At 50.8% G+C, this 19,344-nt stretch overlaps 1 protein-coding gene across 1 annotated transcript in view; it reads left to right on the forward strand.

The window, feature by feature from the left end:
* Window positions 1-19,344, forward strand: part of PTPN5 (protein tyrosine phosphatase non-receptor type 5) — a 64,484-nt gene that overhangs the window by 20,571 nt on the left and 24,569 nt on the right. The window contains exon 2 of the mRNA XM_056130911.1: window positions 10,271-10,347. Within this exon, the coding sequence (XP_055986886.1) occupies window positions 10,323-10,347 (25 nt within the window). The 5' untranslated portion in view covers window positions 10,271-10,322. The remainder of the gene's footprint in view (window positions 1-10,270; window positions 10,348-19,344) is intronic.

The raw sequence follows: 19,344 nt of genomic DNA on the forward strand, positions 1-19,344 counted from the left end.
AAGCTAGCATCCATCCACCCACCCCCAGGCCAATGTGAGGCAGCCCCCGCCAGCCATAAGCTCCCGGGATTGGGGCTGGGCCGGTCCAGGCTGGGTCTCCCAAATCCCGCACATGCAGAGTAGCTGTGGGTGCTCGCTGCCTGCCAGAGGGATGCATACATGAAGGTGATGGCATTCAAGCGACAAAAAACCTGGAGGGGGCTGGAGCAATAGCACAGCAGGTAGGGCCGTGGCTGATCCGGGTTCGATTCCCAGCATCCCATATGGTCCCTTGCACACCGCCAGGAGTAATTCCTGAATGCAGAGCCAGGAGTAACCTCTGTGCATTGCCAGGTGTGACCCCCCCCCCAAAATAAATAAATAAAAATAGAGAAAAGAAACATGGAGACTTCCATCTTCTCTCAGAAAGTTTCTGGGGCCTGGGATGAAGGATCGATTTTTGGGAGCAAAGTTAGGCTCACTGCACCCACTATTCTCAGGAACCCAAAGCTGAAAGACATCAAGTCCCATTGCCTGATAACATTCTGCAGCCAAAACAGTTCTCAGTTCATAAAAAGGAAGGAAGGGCCATCGGGCTGGAATGCATGCCTGGCACATGTGGGGTCCCGAGTCCCATCCCCAGGACTGCGTGGTCTCCTGAGCACTGCCAAGTGTGGCTCTGTTGGCCCCCAACACCCTTGGGAAACCCCCACCCCAAAGAAAAACATACTGATTATGTGTCGCAACTATAATGAATCTGAAAAACATTAGCTCAAGTGAAAGAAGACAGATGCAAAAGACTATGTAGTGCATGATTTCATTTATATGAAATGTCCAGAGCACATAAATCTGTACAACCAGGAAGCAGGGGGCGGGGGGTCCATAGACTGGGTTCATTCCAAGATGCATGTGGGAGACCCAGGTTAGATCCCCAGCACTGCATGGTCCCCCAGCACTTCTGAGAGGAAACCCCCAAGCCCAGAGCTGAATGTACCCACCCCCCACATCAGGCATTGCTGGACATGGCCCGAAAACAAACCAAAAAATAAAGGACTTCCTCTCCCCCACCTCCACCCCCATGGTCACCTCCAGAATCTCCAACAGAGAAGAATCTAGCCCAAGCAGCATCCTGTCCCTGGGGTCCATGCACTGGACCACCCACCTTCTTAGCTGAGAATCCCCAGTGCTTCCTGAGCACTGGAAACTCCCTTCCTCCCAAGAGAGGGTCAGGAAACTGGCTGGGGGTGGGGGAGGCACAGTGACTTCTCCCTGGGCACACTGTATTCTCCTGGGATAATGAGAATGGCCAGAAGGAAATGGAGCCAACTGCAACATGTCAGGAATGTGCTCACTGCGATGAAATTTTGCCCATTCAAGTAGCTGAGGGGCTGAAGCCATAGCACATAGCACAGCACTGACCTTGCATGCAGCCAACCCAGGTTCAATCCCAGCACCCAGTTGTGGGCCCCTGAGCACCACCAGGAGTGATCTCTGAGCACTGCTAGGTATGCGTCTGACCCCGCCCACCAAAAAAAAACTTAAGATATTAATTTCTTTTTTTTAACATTTAATCACCATGAGATACATTACAAAACTTTCATGATTGAGTTTCAGTTGTACCATGATCAAACAATCATCCCTCCATCAGTGTACATGAAGGTGATGGCATTCAAGCGACAAAAAACCTGGAGGGGGCTGGAGCAATAGCACAGCAGGTAGGGCCACAGCTGATCCGGTGTCCCCAGTATCCCTCCTGCCACCCCTACCCCCACCCCCTGCCTCTGTGGCAATTTCCTTCTTTCTCTATCTCTGCTTTGGGGCATTATGGTCTGCAAAATAGATACTGGGTAGAAGATGGTAATTTAATACCATGTGAATGTTTCCACCCCTTAAACAAATAAAATGATTTGAAAGCAGATCAGACCCCACTGCATGGGGCTGTATTCATTCCTCCTACTTCTGTTCTACACCTCCAGGCCACCAGTGGGAGAGCGTGGGGCCAGGATGCCTAGCTTCCAGGCCTGGGTTTTGCTGGTGAGCCTGTGCTGAGGCCTTGTCCCCCATCAGCAGCACCCCCCATCCCCAACCCGCCATTCTGACCAGCCTGCTTTCCCTGAGCACAGATGCTCCTGCCCCGGGGCGGGGGTGCTCCTGCCTTTCTCTCACAGCTTCAGTATGGAAGAAGTCCCCCCAACCCCCACACACACCCCTTTCTGAGTCCCGTCCTCCTCTGACATCCTGCAAGAACCAGTTCCTCTCTGCCCTGCAGATCCATTCCTCCCCTTCCCCACCACCAGCTGAGCCAGTTCTCAGAGACAGACAAAGTGAGGTGTGGGTGCAGTCATGTTTGCGTGTGTATCTATCCAAAACACGGGCCACCAGGTGGAGAAGGACCCGACCCTTCTGTCACCATAGCCCTGGTGCCCTATTGAACGTAGTGGTGGCTTTGGAAAAGCTTCTCTCCCCTCTCCTTGTTCCCAGGCTGAGTGATCTCCAAGTTGCTGCCTCTCCGGGGTTCTCTGGTTCTCAGCAGGGAGGAAGTAACCCACGAGCCGCTGCTCCCTGTACTTGGAGGCGTGTTTTCTGCTCTTTTGGTTAGTAGCAGTGGAAAAGAAGCAAGGAGCCCGCAGTAGGCCACTGTGAGCAGCTCCTTCTGCACATGGCAGGGAGGCGGGAGACCGTTCCCCGCCCCCCCACCCCGAGACTGTGTACCCCCCTCAACCTGGATGGGCTGTCACTCTGCAAACTGAACGCAAACCCTCCCCTGCAGGGCCTCGACATGCGGGTGGAGGCTGCGAGCCCAGAACCCTTTTGACCACAGGGCTGGAAGCAGTGGGCTCTTGTTCCATTTTCCTCTCCAAACAAGAGGTGCTACTCTTGCTGCTTTCCTGATTATGAAATTAGTCATTTTCTAGGAAGCTTATTTATAGAGTCCGCTCCACATAGGCAGCGCGGAGCTGTTCTGAGCACGGCTGGGGGTCTGGGAGATGGAAGGTGTGAGAGCAGCTGTGAGTCACCCATGGGTGCTTTTCATTACCTTTGCACCTGTCAGGGGCCACTGGGGTGCGCTTTAGGATAAAGAAAGAAGAAGCTGGGGATGGAGAGGTCAGGAGTAGGTGTTCCAGATTCCTACCCATTGGCCACTGGGGGCAGCCAGAGGGGCATTGTTCGTCTCATTTTCCCTCTCTTCTAAATGAGGGCCTTCTGCGGTGTGGTTCTCTGCCCTGATCGGCAGCTGTGGAGAGGGATTCTGACTGCAGATATTTCTGGAGGGCTTTACAAAGACCTGCCAATGGCCAGTGCAGATATGACCAGGTTAAGGTTTCTGAAGTGGGAGAACATCCGCCTATTCAACTAGTTTGGTTTGGTCTTGTTAAACCAGGGAATGAAGCACTGAACAAGATATTGAAGTACCAAATGCAAATGCAACTAAACAGTGGTCGCCCTCCACATCCGATTGAGCGAGGTGTTCGTCATGGCTGGGGAGGTGGCTCAAAGGGCAGGAGCAAATGCTGGAACCCCGGTGGGGGGAGTTGTTTTCTTTTTTGAGGGGGGCACACCCAGCAGTGCTCAGGGACTACTTACTCCTGACTCTGCACTCAAAGATCAGCTCCTGGAGGAGCTCAGGGGACCACATTGAGAACCAGGGATCAAATCCCAGTCAGCTGGGTGCAAGGCAGATGCCCTCCTCACTGGACTATCACGCTGGCCCTTGGAGCACCAGGTTTAATGGAGCACCTCATGGGCCATACCACACCTGGTATGGCCCCTGAACAAAAAAAAAAACAAACAATGAAACAGTAGGACAGTGATAATTGGAAATGATCACTCTGGATGAGTGCTGAAAGTATATAAAGGGATATACGTGGTAACCTTTCAGCACCTATACTGCAAACCATGGTACCCAGAAGGAAAGAGAGACAGAGTGAGAGAGAGAAAGAAAAAAACTGCCTGCCACAGAGACCAGGCTGGGGTGAGGGGGGACAGGTAGGAAGGGTGGCAGGAGGGAAACTGGGGACATTGGTGATGGGAAATGTACACTGGTGCAGGGATGGAAAAATTGTATAACTGAAACCCAATCATGAACAACCTTGTAACTGTGCCCACGATAATGGAAGGAAAGAAGGGAGGGAGGGAGGGAGGGAGGGAGGGAAGGAGGGAGGGAGGGAGGGAGGGAGGAAGGAGGAGAGGAGAGGAGAGGAGAGGAGAGGAGAGGAGAGGAGAGGAGAGGAGAGGAGAGGAGAGGAGAGGAGAGGAGGGAGGAAGGAAACGAGAAATCTGTTAATGAAATGATGGTGTAAGTTAAGATGCTGTTTTGAATTGTGTCAAATGCTGAATAAAGGGCACTGAGAAGTGGATCTGGGGAAAGGGCCAGAGGAAAAGCCTGTACAAAGCACCATAAAGAGTGTCCAGTGTGGCCAGAGTTCACAAGTCAGAGGAAAGGGGGCATGAGATAGGGTTGGAGAGTTAAGCCCGGATGATGCCAGCTCAGGTGCACGTGGGGGCTGGAGGGATCACTCAATCGGTTGGAACACATGCTCTGCCTGCAGAGACCCTGGATGGATCCCAGGCATGACATGGTCCCCCAGTACCCCAAACACGGACCTGAGAGTAGCTGTTGATGCCACCCCCCGAAGAAAGGAGGGAAAAAAGAACTGGCAAGATCTATTTAAAAAAAAAAAAAAGAGTTCTGTCTGTTTAAATGCAATAAAATGCGTAAAGTAGTTCAAGTCCTAAAGATAGAGTGTTGGGTTAAGATGCCCAAGCTGAGCAACCTCTGAGCACAGAGCCAGGAGTAACCCCCCCTCCCCCCAAAAAATACAAATATAAATGATAAAGTATTTTTCTTTTCTTTTTTTTTTTTTTTGCTTTTTGGGTCACACCTGGCGATGCTCAGGGGTTACTCCTGGCTTTGCACTCAGGAATCATTCCTAGCAGTGCTCAGGGGACCATATGGGATGCTGGGAATCGAACCTGGGTTGGCTGCGTGCAAGGCAAACACCCTACCTGCTGTGCTATCACTCCAGCCCCAGATAAAGTATTTTTCAAAGAGGATCACATAATACAAGAAAGATTGAGGGTTTGTTTAGTTTTGGAAGATCGCACCCAGTGGTGATCAGGGCTTACTCCTGGCTTTGCACTCAGGGATGACTCCTAGCAGACTCAGGGACCATCTCGGGCACCAAGGATTGAACCCCAGTTGACTGTATATAAGGCAAATTCGCTTACCCACTGTGCTCTCTAGCTCTAAAAGATTGAGTTTTGAAAGAACATTTTTTTTTCTGGTTTAGGGATCGCACCTGGCAGTACTCAGGGGCTACTGTGGCTCGGTGTTCAGTGCTCATGAGGGGTTGGAAATCAAACCTAGGCCTGCATACAAAGCATATGCTCCATCCAGGAAGAGTTGATTCTAGCTTCAGCCTGGATCGGCCAGTGATATACAGCCTATGAAGCCATATTGATATAGATATAGGAGCAACATAGAGAATGTTCTAGAGACCAGCCTGAGACCAGTTTAAGCCTTCCAGAATCACTTAGGAAAGAGATCTAGATTGCTATTTTGAAGGCAGTGGGAAAGGTGAAAAGTAGATGAATGCAGAAGATGTTTCAAGGGCCCAGACTGCAGCAAGCCTATTCTTGCAGGAGAGCAAAGAGCAGGGATTTGGGTTTTTCAGAGATCCTACAAACTAGAGTGAGGAAAGAATAAAATAATGCAATAGTAGTTGAGGGCACCAGAACCTGTCCGTCTGCTTTTCATCCTTTGAGATCTGCAGCTGGACCTGAAATTGGCTTCAGGACCAGTCTAGAAGGTGGGGCTGTGGAACTGGTGAGCTGAGTTCTCAGGTCTGGGGACAGATGACCATGAGAAACTAGATTCACTTTCTAGTTCCCAAAATCAGATCCTACTGATTTAATCTGAAACTGGCAGGGTCCCTGGGATATCTCTCGGTCTAGGTGAACGTTCTCCCCACTGAAACTCAGGCAGGCAGGCAGGCAGGAGTCAGCCTGAGGTCCTTGGCATCAGCAGAGGCTTTTGGACCTTTGTCCAGGCCACTGTGACCACCATGATTCAGGGTCATCAGCCACAGAGTCCAGGCCCTCCTGGAGGTGTTACTACAAGGGAGAAGAGTCAAAGGGATAAAACAGCAGGTAGGGTGCTTGCCTTCCACAAAACCAACCTGGATTTGATCCCTGGCACCACATATGGTTCCCCAAGCTCCCCCAGGAGTGATCCATGAGCACCATCAGGTGTGTGCCCCCCACCCCCCAAATAAAAGATAGGAGTCTGCAGGGAGAGCACAGAGGACACAGCCTCCTTCTGTGTCCAGCTCAGAGACCTGACTTGTGGCGCCGCCAGAGCCCATAGCTGTATTTCAGGCCATTGCCTAAGTAGGGGACCCTCTTCCCACCCTGAGCTTCATAGGGACCTTTAGGATATGCCCGTCATCTGGCCGATTCCTACAGCCTTTATCCAGAGTAAAGCTGGACACTTCCTAGGCTAGAAAAGTGCCTTTCTTCTTTATCCTTTTAAAACAAGTTCAACAAATAAATAAATAAATAAATAAATGAGTTCATCCTTGGCTTACAATATTATGGAATTTGGGGGCACTGGCTTCATACCCTTCTGTTCATGGAATACCATACCCACCAGCGAAGTCTCAGTGCCTGTGTCATCCAAGAGAGCCTTCACTCATTCCCCGTCACTTCCCACCCACCGTGGTTTTCACCCAGCCTCAGGGCTAGTTTTATTGTTTCTTGCCTCATTCACTTGCTTCAACTCTTCATGCTCCACAGATAAGTGAAACCGTCAGGTTCTTCTATTTCATTTCCTTATTTTACTTAGAATTGTCTCTAAATCCATCCAGTTTTTTTACCCCCCCCCCCCTTTTTTAATGGCTGAGTAGTATGTTTGAATATACCATAATTTCTTTATCAAAAAATATTTAATTTTTCTAAATATTTTATATTTGGGAGGAAGAGAAGAGGCTACACTAGTTATAAGAGGGGACTACACCTGGCAGTGTTCAGGAGTGATGTATGGGGCTGGGATTCAACCACTGCCACAGCTGTAGCCGTATGCAAACCTTATAACTTCTGAACTGTCTTTCTACCTCTGTCAGTCAGTTACCTTTAGGTCGATTGCACTTTTTGGTATGGTGAATAATGCTGAACATAGGGATGAAAGCAGTCTTTAATGTTTTCAGTGCTCTTGGAAAATGGCTAGGAGCAATATTTCTCCTAGATATTTAACCTAGAGTCATATGGAATTTCCATTTTATAAGGAATTTTTATACCATTTTCTGTAACTGTTGCACCAGTTTATATCACTACCAACCATGTTCCCAAGTTTCTTTTTCCCCACACCTTGACCAATAGCAAGGTTATTTCCAGTCTTTTTAACACAGACCATTCTTTTTTTTTAAATTTTATTTAATCACCGTGAGATAGTTACAATCACACAATAATCAAACACCCGTCCCTCCACCAGTGCACATTCCCCACCAACAATATCCCCAGTATACCCCCTTCCCCACCCTCCCCCTGCCTCCATGGCAGACAGTATTCCCCATACTCTCTCTCTACTTTTGGGCATTATGATTTGCAATGCAGATAATGAGAGGTTATCATGTTTGGTCCTTTATCTACTTTCGACACACCTCTCCCATCCTGACCCAGTTCCTCCAGCCATCATTTTCTTAGTGATCCCTTCTCTATTCCAGCTGCCTTCTCCCCTTTGCTCATGAGGTAGGCATCCAACTATGGAGCAATCTTCCTGTCCCATGTATCTACTATCCTTAGGTGTCAGCCTCATGTTATGTTGTTTTATACTCCACAAATGAGTGCAGTCCTTCTGTGGATACAGACCATTCTTACCAGTTTGAGGTTTTAGCTCATCATGGATTTTTCTGGGTTTTGGTTTGGTTGGTTTTGTGATGTCAGGAATCAGATCAATGTGGCTTGGGTTTGCATTTCTCTTACAATCAGCAGTGTGGAATATATTCTGTGTGGTAGTCATCTGGACTGCTTCTTTGGAGAAGTCTCTGTCCAGATCTTTGTCTGGGTTTTTATGGGGTTGCTCGCTGTTTTTGATGTTGAACTGTGTGAGGTAAAAGAACTTTCTGGACCTGGTTGTGGCAGAATGGCAATGGCTCTGGTCTGTTGCATGCATGAGACCTGAGTTTGATCCCCCCACCACACACATACACACACACACACACACACACACACACATGCACACATGTGCACACACATAAATGAAAGAAATTTTTTCTGGGGGCAGAGAGATAGTACAGATAGCTGGCGAAGCACTTGCCTTGTACATGGCCAACCTGATTTGATCCCCAGCACCTCTAGGGTGCCCCAGGATCACTCCTACACATAGAACCAGGAATCAGCCCTGGAGTCAGCCCTGAACATCCAGGAGTGTTCCCCCTAACCACCATCATGATCACGATCATCCTGTTGTTCGTCGATTACCTCGAGCAGGCACCAGTAACATCTCCTTCTTCCTAGCCCTGAGATTTTAAAAGAGCCATATTCAATGCTCTTTCAGGGTTAGGAGAATGAGACCCCTCATTTTTACTGGTATTCGGCATATTGAGTACAACATGGGAAGTTTGCTAGACTCTGCTGTGCGGGCAGGATACTTTCGGCAGCCTGCCAGGTTCTCCAAAGTAAGAACGAGATAGTAAGATGTGGCCTTGCTCTTCCGGGAGCTGGGTTTTATAGTCTCTGGGTCTTGGCCATTGATGGGACCACCTGGCACCAGCAGCAGCTGGTGGGTATAAGACCTACTAGAAGATGGGGGATCTGAGTGGAGAAGGTCCAGTCCTGATCCGAGCAGGCTTGGAGATCTCAGCCCTGGGACCCGCATGCCTGGGTTCCTCTGCCGGTTCCTTCATGCATGAGGCTTGTCCGGATGTGTGGAGAGTGGTCTCAGCATGGCTGTGGCTGGTTCTGGAGGTCTTTGGCTGCTGGGGCTCTGCTTGGGGGAGGGGGGGAGGAAAACTCAACCCGCCCCCCTCCAAGGAGGGGCCCCGGTGAGGACAGCCAGGCGCAGGGGCAGGAGAAAAAAAAAATTTTTTTTTCTTGAGCAGAGATATAGCTCAGGAATCTACGCACATGCCTTATATGTTCTGGGGCCTGAGTTCAATCCCCAAACCGCGTGACCCCCCAAACACTGTCAGATGTGGCCCTGGAGGCCCTCAGCACCATTGGCCCTTATAAGCACTGCACCAGCAGGTCCCGATATTAACCTGTACAGCCTGATTAGCCAAACATCAATGGAAGTTGACTCAACACCCCTGAGCACTGCTCAGGAGCCCCTCTCCTACCCCCCCCCCCAACACACACACATTCCCAATTAAAGAAAAATTAGAGGCTTTTCTGATTTCATCAAGAAACAGAGCAGTTAGGAGATGCAAATATATACAGAGACTATTTCTGGAGAAGAGTTTGCTTGTCACCCTCCATAGCCTGAAGCTCGGGTCACTTGCAGGAGGCAGACTGGGTTTCCCCATACACCTCTTCTTACTCACCCACGGTTCACACCCATGGGAACGTAGGAGAAGGAGACTGCCGCCAGCCGAGGCAAGGAGCCTGCAGTCCTACACTCTCCTATCATCTCCAGTGCTTCCCTAGTGAGTTGTGTGGCCTCGGGCAAGTTTGTTCCTTCACTTCTCTGAGTCCCTAGGCTGATTCTGAATGTGAAGGGTGGTGGTGAAGATTCCGTGTGATATTGAAGTGTATCCCGAAGACTGACTTGACCATTGTGAGCCTGGGAAGACAGCGACAACGATGATGATAATGATAGTGGTGGCAGTGGTGGTGGTGGTGGTGGTGGTGGTGGTGGTGGTGGTGGTGGTTGAAAATTAGTTGGTTGCTGCTGCTGCTGCTGCTGATGATTCCACATCAGAGCCCTGCAGAATTCTGTGCCTGCCTCCACAGCTGGACCTCTCAGAGGCTAGTCTTCAAGGACCCCTGCTGGTGGGGGTAAGGCAGGTAGTATTCAGAGGGACGCAGAGTAGGGCCAGAATGATAGTACAGGGGCTAGGACTCTTACCTTGCACAGAGCCAGCCCGGGCTTGATACCCCAGCATCCCATGCAATTCCCCTGGGAGTGATCCCTGAACATGGAAAGAGCCAGGAGTAAGTCCTGAGCACCACTGAGCGTGACCCCCAAACCAAAACAAAAGAGCAAGGGCAGAGGGCAGATGTAGCAGGATTGAAAGGCTTTCATCTTTGTGGTTTTATCAACCAGCATCCTCTCACATTTCTCTCTCTGTTGCAGGAGTGTGGGAGAGAACCTCGCTGCTGATGACTTCCAAGGAGGGGCCCTGGACATGTGCTGCAGTGAGAGGCTGCCGGGTGAGTCTTCCCAGCGCCCGGACACCCCGGGGAACTCCAAACACAGGGCAAAGCCTGACAGCACAATGGCTCAGGGGCTGGAGTGAAGTGAGGCTAACTGTGAATCCGCAGGACAGGGGTGATGCAGCTGGCTGGTCCCTGGATCTCCTTTTAAAGAGGAATAAGCTTTCCTGACCTCTGGTCTCTCTCTAACCTGTTGCCCAGAGCTGGGTGTGGGACACCTATCACAGAATGGTGGCGTGAATGTGGCCTGTACCCCAGCTAAGGGGGTGACTGGGAAAAAGTGGCCAAGAGCTGACTGGTGGTGAGCACACACAGCGTGACTTGTTTTCGGGTGACCCACCCACAGGGCCCAGGCTGCAGCTGTACACAGTCCCCATACAGCCTGTACACAGCCTAGACATGGCCTAGGCACAGCCCAGACTTTCCAACACCAGGATGTGTCATGCCCCAGATGTAGGCCAGGCCCCCAGGTTGTGATTCACAGTGTTGAAGGAACAGAAAGAAGGAGAATGAGGAACGTCTCCAATGAGTATTTTAGGTTTTTTTTTCTCTTTTTAGAATGAATATCCATTGCATAATATTACAAAAGGCAAATAAATAAGTATGAAAGAGAAATCATCAGAATATTGTAACAACATATTTTGTGCCTTTTCTTTTAAACATTTTTTGTTTAAAAAGGAAGCAGAGATGACCAGAGAGATAGCATAGGGGCTAGAGCTCTTGCCATGCATGCAGCCAACCCATGTTCGATTCCCACCCCCTCCATATGGTCCCCTGAGCCCCTCCAGAAGTGACCCTGAGTACAGAACCAGGAGTAAGCCCTGAACATTGCCGGATGTGACCCAAAAACAAAAATAAATTTAAAATTTAAATTAAAAAAAAATTCTAACAGGGAGCTGGAGGAAAAGGACAGCAGGGAAGGTACTTGCCTGCATGTGGCCTACTTGGTTCCATCCCCAGCACCATATGCTGCCCTGGAAGCCTCTTAGGAGTGACCCATAAGCAAAAAGCCTGGAGTAAGCTCTGAAAACAACTAGGTGTGGCCCCAAAACAAAGTAATAATAAAAGAAACAGCTAGGAAAGTGACTCCGTGGCAGAGCCTGGGCCTTGCATGTGGAGATCTGGGTGTGATCCCTGGAACTATCAGAAATGTTTCGATCAATTAAAGAGCCAGAGGGATAGCGTAGGCGTTAAGGCACATCCTTTGCTTGTGGTTGATCCTGGATCAAGCCCCAGTACCACATGGTCCCCCCAGCATAGTTGTGGTTCTGAGGCCATTGGGCTGACCTGGGTAGACCCAGCACTGCAGTATCACACCCTCAGGCCCCTGCATGGAGCTGCCGGAAGTCACCCTGCACCAGCAGCACCGGGCAGAGTCCCCGAGCCCCCTGAGCACTGCTTGGGAGGCCTCTCCAAAGTACTCTTTTAAATACAAGTCTGAAATGACAAATCTGTAGCTTGTCAGAAACTCCATCCTTGGCAAGGAGCCTTATAGTGCGCATCGGTAACATGCTCCAGAGAAACACGGAAACCAGCAAAGTGTGGCTTAAAAGAAATGACTCTAAAACAAGCGGTACTGGCTAGTGGGTGCTCAAAAGGCAGGAGCATATGCATTGCAGCAGGAGCTCTGGTTCAGTACCCAGCACCACACGGTTCCTTCCTGGAGAAGGCACTGAGCACCGCGGTGTGGCCCCTCAAAACTAAATAAATGGAACAATTATTTTATTCACACCTTGTGTCTCCTGGTGCCCCTGAGGGCAACCTGTGAAGATTGAGCTTTTTGGTGCAATTCACACCTTCTCCAGTAGGGGGTGGCATTGCCCCAAGCACTGAGGTTGGCCCCCTTGGGATGGTTTAGAATGGAGGCCTGCCTAGGGGTAGCCCAAAACAGCTTCCCTGAAGCAAAGAGTTCCCCCAAGGGCGCGTGAGCTGCCTGCCTGCAGATATCTGAAAGGCTGTTTTGTGAAGGGGCATCTGATTCACTCTGGGTATCTTCAGAGGGAAGCCAAGGCGAAGCCTATTGGCCCAAGGGATGCGGAACTGTGACTCAAAGCAGCCCCGTCATAGCGCTGGATAATTCAAGAGGGGGACAGAGAGTATTCCATCACTGGAGGCATTCAAGCCTTGTCTGGCTAAATATTGGAGAGGAAATTTCCACAATGGTGGGAGGTCGAGCTGACATCTAAAGTCCCTTTCAACTATTAAATAGTTCTGTGATTCAGATATGAGTCATAAAATTCAGGGATGATTCTACAACTAGGGATGGCCCCACTGGCTAGGAAGGAAGCAAAAAAAAAAAAAAACACACAGAAAATAGGACATGATGTATAAGGAGGCCAGAAAGCGGGATGGGGTGAGGTGAGGTAGAGGAAAGAACCTGGGAATTGGCCGTAGAGCCTGGTGGTTTGATTGCAGTCTGTGTGCTAGTGGGAATGTCACTTCACCTTGCTGGGCCTCGCATGCTCATCTGTAAATAGAAAGAGCAGTTTTCATTTATAAAAATGAATATTTTTTTCACACAGCACTATGAAAGTATGAATAGATAGCCTCACAAGGATTCGATCGATAGGATAATACAGGCAGTCATTTAAGAAACATTGACTGAAGCCCTACTGTGTGTTGGGTCCTACGCCAGGTGCCAGGAAGAGAGCAGATATAGCTCCCTCCTTGCTGTGAGTTGTTTCTGGAAAACAAGATGAAGCCCCAGAAGAGAGGCTAAAAATTAAGAAGCAGTCAAAGAGTTAAATTCCAGCTCTTCTCCCATTCCCTTCCAAAAGCCAACGACCCACATAGAGTGAAAGGAGAGGCATTGGGCATCTTCACTGGGCATCTTTCTCTGGCCAGGCACTGCTCTAAAAGCCATCTTGTGTCCACTTCACTGTGACTGCAAAGTCACTGTCATTCGCTGTTTGCATCTTCCAGGTGAGAGGAGGTTAAAGAGTCTGATGTAGGCCAGAGAAAGTACAGGGGTCAGATGCTTGCCTTGCATGTGGGCAACCCTGGTTCAATCCCCAGCATCACATATGGCTCATCGAGCACAGGAGTGATCACAGAGCAGAGTCGGGAGTAAGCCCTGAACACAGTCAGGTGTAGCCCAAAAATTCAAAAGCAAGGGGACCAGGGGAGGAGAATTTGACACGATCACTGAACTAGGATTGGTCAGCAGTCACCCTTGGAGCCTGTGCTATCCCACTGCGCCTCCATCATCAACACCGAGCCACCATTTCTCTGCCGCTCTGAGGCAGGGAGAACACAAATGTGTCTGTCCTCAGGACAGAGTTTGGAGGAGGCAAATGTCCCTGTGCCTGACCAATCCATGTCCTTTGGAAAGAGACAGGCAGGTTAGACCTAGAACCCCTGCCAGACTCCTGTCATATCTCAATCCTCCCAGACTCTAACATATCTGATTCCCCCAAGCCTCCACTTTATCTAGACCCCCAGGCTCCCACCATATCTAATCCCCAGACTCCCACCATATCTGATCCCCCCCCAAACCTCCTCCTTATCTAGATCTCCAGACTCCCACCATATCTACCTCCCCTCCAAACTCATACCCTATCTCGATTCCCAGACTAGAATCCTAGCTAGAATCCTAGCTCGATTCCCAGACTAGAATCCTAGAATCCTAGCTAGAGCCCTTGTAGACGCCCATCATATCTAGATTCCTTCCAGAATTGGATCGTATCTAGAACTATTCCTGCGACTCGCCCCATCTAGAGCCCCTGCAGACTCCCACCACGGCTCCCTGAGAGGTATGGAAATAACTCCCTTCGTCCCAGGGCTCACATGCTCTTGGAGAGGCAGTGCCTCCCTCTCGTTATTGTCTTCCCTGGGCCTCTGCCCAGGTTGGTTCCTCCAGTAAGCACGGCCTATCCTTCAGTGAACTGGTTTGACAAAAAGTTCCCAGGCTCACAAAGCATCATTGAGTCTGGAATAAAAACAAGCGTCCATCACCACTCACTCCAGGGAGCGTCTGAGCTGGCCACCTCGGGGCTCTGTGACTGCCATGTAGAGCAGTGATTGACTGTGCAGAGTTGTTAGAGAATTCGATGAGCTCATCGACAAAGAGCTGGGAACAGCTCCTGGCATGTAGCAAGTGCTGGGATGGTATATGTTAGTAAGAGAAAGAAGGACAAAAAGTAAATAAGTGAAATAGGTAGCGTGGCTGGTTATACGTGCTAGGAAGGATGGAAAGCCCAGAAGTGGTGAGTATGGGACAGGACCAGTGCCAGAAGGGGAATGATCCTGGAACCTACTAAACAAATGTCCACAAATGTTCACCAGCTGGGACGTATGGTTTAAACAGCCACATGGAGCAAAAGATCTGCAGGTATATAAAAGGCCCAGAGCTTGGGGTGCTGGACCTTTAGGACGAACCCCGGCGCCCTTCAGGCAGTTACATAATGCTGATGTAAAAAACACAGAGCCCCAGTCCTCTCTCCCCCTCCCGCCGTCTTCCCCAGCGGCCGGCAGGATGAGAGGCAGCAGAGCGAGGGCCAGCCCCGCCTGGTGACTCATCCCTTCCCACGTGCACCCCGGGCTGGGACGACACAGCCAGTTCTCCTGGGCACGGTCACCTGGGCCCTCTGCCAGCACCAGGCAGGTCATTCAGTCCTCCCAGCTGGAGATGTAGGGGGTGAAAATACCCTCCGGCCTCGCCACCGCCCGCAGGCAGGCAGCCCAGAGGGGCAGCACATGGTGGACAGACCCGAGCATGTGCCCGCCCGCCGTGCTGCTCCACACGTGTGCTCCGCACTCACGTTTGTGCTCACTTGTCCCGGTCTGTTGCTTGATGACACATATGCAAGCACCCACCCACGGCCACCCAGATACGTGCCACCCTCTCTGTCACATGGCTGCAGGGCTCACGCCCAGCATGGCGCACGCACACCTGCAGGGCTGCTTCCTCTGGTGCATTCGGGATCCCTGAGGCCCCCCGGCGCCCGCATCCAGGCCCCTCACGTGCCTCAAAGCAGTGCGCTTGCCTGCAGGCTTCCCGGCCCTCCCCTAGGTCTCTTTCTCTCCCACAGCTGTGCCTGCCTCAGCCCTGCAAGGCAAGCAGCCTTCCTCCCCTCTGCCTTCTCCGCCCTTCTCCCAGACACTCCCATTCCTCGAGGTTCCAGGCACTGCGGCAGCTCCAGGAGATGCCCAGGTGCCATCTGCACTCTGCCCACGGGCACACCTGTTTCTCTTCTCCCCCAGGTATCACGCCTCACACCTGGTCACCCTCCTTTCCATCTCTTTCTTTCCGCCTTGCTTGCTCACTTACTGGCTCACTGTCACCCAAACACATTGATCCATTCCAGCTGCCCCCTCTCCTGTGTGTAGGTGTATCCCATTTAAAAGAAACCCGGAAACCCTGCAGATGCGGGGTCCCCCACTCCTTCCCCAGCCAACCCCTGCACCAGCCTCGCCTGGCACCTGCGGCTTCCTCGGGGGCAATAGGGCAGAGGACAGAGGTGGAAGACAACAGTAGTCGGGTGACATCACTGCAGTGCCTCCAGCATGCAGTCTCTGGGGCATCTGCTCCTAACACTGGCAGGGACTATGGCCAGATTGCCACCGGGGCCGAGTCCTGCACCTGCCAGATCTCTTGGTGCAAGCATGTGGACTGGTTGCTCCTCCTGTCCAAGCCTGGTCCATGCCTGCACCCCAAAGCTGCCCCTGGGCCATTTGTTGAGTATAAAGATGCTCAAGCAGGAGATTGTGCCCACCCTCCGTGTTGTTGTTGTTGTTTTGTTTTTGGGGTCACATCCACTGGCTCTGCATTCAGGAGTTACTCCTAGTGGTGCTTGGGGGACCATATGGGATGCTGGGAATCAAACCCGGGTCGGCCACATGCAAGGAAAACACCCTATCCTCTGTATGATCGCTACAGCCCTGTGCCCATCCTCTGAAGAGGGTACCTGCACCCAGGTGGGCAGCCCTAGTTACCTGAAAATGGGAACATGGCTACATTTCCTATGAACTTTCTGCTGTGAGGGGTGGCATGACCAGAGGGGGTGGACCCGTGGACCCGTCAGTCTCTGGAGTGAGGGTGTGCACTGCCCTGTGTTGGGCAGCTGCCTGGAACATCCCCCCCACCCCCCCGGCCCCACCACCACGATACTGAAGCATGTCAGGATTAGCTGGTGCAGGCAAGATGGTCTGTGGACACCAAATGCCAGCAGCTGGCTCTGTACCCACGCTGCACCCGAAGTCTTAGGGGTCCTGAAGAACACCACCTGCATCCTACTGTCATTGTGGGTATGAAGCGAACCCTCTCTTCTCCCCCAAGTCCCAGGCCTCACACCTGTGAAGGAGGCCACTGCCCATCCAGACTGGCCTTTTACTATAAAGAGAAGGGAAGCCTGGCCCGAGAAAACCTTTGCTCACCAGTTTCTGCGGCGATGACCCCTGGCTGTTCAGGAAGGTCGGATAGTGGTGGACATGGACTTGGGGCAGTCCTGTCTTGGACAGGATAGCCCGGTCTTCCAGATTAGGCAAAGAGTGAGACAGACCCTCCCCTTGCTCTCAGGGGAACAGGGCACCCCGGAAGGATGAAGCAACAGGTTGTCTTTGTCCTGGGACTTGAAGGTTCCTGGGAGAAATGGACGTAGATTAAACTGTACCTGCTGGATGGAGAGGGTCCTGGTTCTGGTCTAGCAGAACTGGATCTTGAATCTCTTTGTTTTTTAGTATTTAGGGGCCACACCCAGCAGTGCCCAAGCTTATTTCTGAGGCTCTGTGATCAGGCATCAACCTATATGGTGCCAGCGATTGATCCGGGCTTGGCTGCCTGCAAGGCAAGTGCCTCAACCGCTCTTCTATGTCCCAGGTCCCTACCACCTCACTTTAAGGGATGGGCTACCCTCTTAAAGAGCTGTGTCCCCATCTGCAAGCCCAGAGTCGCCTGCATGAGCTTGGAACTGGTTTGGACTGATGAGGGAGTGGGCACAGAAGTGCAGACAGACAGGCAGACCTGCCTGGCTACCATCTCTCAGTAGCTCAGCTTCTGTTGACTCTCATTTCTCATTTCCTTGGTGTCCAGTCAAGACTTATAATGCACTAAGAGATGTTTGTTAGAGCTGATGGGCCAGTGGATTGTCTGTTACTTAAGTCTCAAAGTAGAAAATGAAGTAAAACAGTTTGGATGTTCTGGGGTGCCCTGATTGTATAGTATTCTGTACCAGTGCCACTTCTTAAGAAATCTCAACCCGGATACCCAATGGCCGGTGGTGGTAGAGGTTCATTTTTCTCAGATACAGGGAAATTTATGGAGATAGATCCTAGCTAGGTCTTAGGGTACTGTGAAGAGGCAGTCAGACCTGAATTCAGATTCAGTTCCCAGCACACATCCAGGAGTAACCCATGAGCACTGCTGAGTATGCCACCACACCAAAAAAAAAAAAACAAAGATATATATGTGCGTGCGTGTGCGTGTGTATCTATCTATCTATCTATATATCACTTCATTTGCTTATAATCACAGGGTTATGTGGGGCTCTTCTGTTCCATGTGGCATCAGCGGAGGTCAGTCACTCATCTGTACCACTTCATGTTGGGTTGTGATAGATGGTCCTAAACAGCTTTCCTTTTATTGTTTTTATTTATTTATTTGTAGCTTTTTTGAATTATTGAATCACCATGAATTACAAACTGACAAAGATATTTATGATTGAGTTTCCAGCATATATTGTTCTGTACCACTAGTGCCCACTACCCTCCACCAGTGTCCCTAGTTTCCCTCCCACCTCCCAGCCTGCCTGTGGCAGGCACTTTTCCCCTCCCCCATTGCTCTCCTGTTCCCTTCCCTAACTTATCCCCTTCACCTTCCCCAGTGCCAGGCTTCCTACTGAAGACCGTCTCCTGCTCTTCCTTTCTATTGCCATTGGGCATTTGTTATTCCCCTATGAGGTTTCTTTAGGAAAGTGCTCTCTCTCTTCCTCTCTCTTTCTTCCTTCCTTCCCTCTTTTCCGTCTTTTCTTCCTTCTTTCTTCCTTTTCTTTCTTCCTTCATTATCTCCTGTCCTTCCTTCCTTCTTTCCTCCTTTTTTCTTTCTTTCCTTTCTTCCTTTCCTCCTTCCTTTCTTCCCTCCTTCCTTCTTTTTTTCTTTCTTTCTTGCCATATTTTTTCCTGGGGGTGGAGAGATAGTATAGCAGGTAGGGTTTAATTCCAGGCACCCAATGTGGTCCCCTGAGCCTACCAGCAGTGATCCCTGAGCACAAAACCAGTAGTAAGCCCCAGCTTGTACTCCACCCCCCAAAAAATCTTTTCTTTCTCTCTCTCTCTCTTTCTTTCTTTCTTTCTTCCTTTCTTCCTTCCTTCCTTCCTTCCTTTCCCTCCCTCCCTCCCTTCCTTTCCCTCCCTCCCTCTCTTCCTTCCCCTCCCTCCCTCTCTTCCTTCCCCTCCCTCCCTCCCTCCCTCCCTCTCTCCCTTCCTTCCTTCCTTCCTTCCTTCCTTCCTTCCTTCCTTCCTTCCTTCTTCCCTCTATTTCGAGGTCCCATCAGTTTCAGCCTGTTTTTGTCATATGTATCTGCCCCTCTCCTAACACTACCACTTCATGTCCTGCCCCACAGTCCACTGGACTCCGCTACCCTCCTTCTCCCCCCATCCCAACCCTACCCTCCTCCTCTAGTCAGCTCCTTCCAGGAGCTAGAATCCGAGGGCGGGGCTTTGTTGGACTTTGTGCCTTCCTTCTTTGCTTAGACTCTGCATCCCACCCAGGAGTGGGCTGTTTCTTTCTCCTTCTCTTTCTCCTATATTCCAGCACATGGGGGCTCCCCGGGTGCCTCCTTTGGCCCCTCTCTTCATGCAGCGAGCCGGGGATCCTCCCCCAAGAAGCCCCGTGGGCCCTACTCCTTCAGGGCCCAGCAAGTTCCAGCTTTCCCCACTCACCACCCTTTTCACCAGGAACCACAGAGCAGGCAAGTGCCACCTGGCAGAACACTTCACACTCATTACGTGCTTGATTATGAATTAATTTTTGAGGTCTTTATATATTCAGAAACCTTG

This window comes from Sorex fumeus, unplaced genomic scaffold, assembly GCF_029834395.1.
Source record: "Sorex fumeus unplaced genomic scaffold, SorFum_2.1 ptg000007l, whole genome shotgun sequence".
In the NCBI taxonomy this organism is placed as follows: Eukaryota; Metazoa; Chordata; class Mammalia; order Eulipotyphla; family Soricidae; genus Sorex; species Sorex fumeus.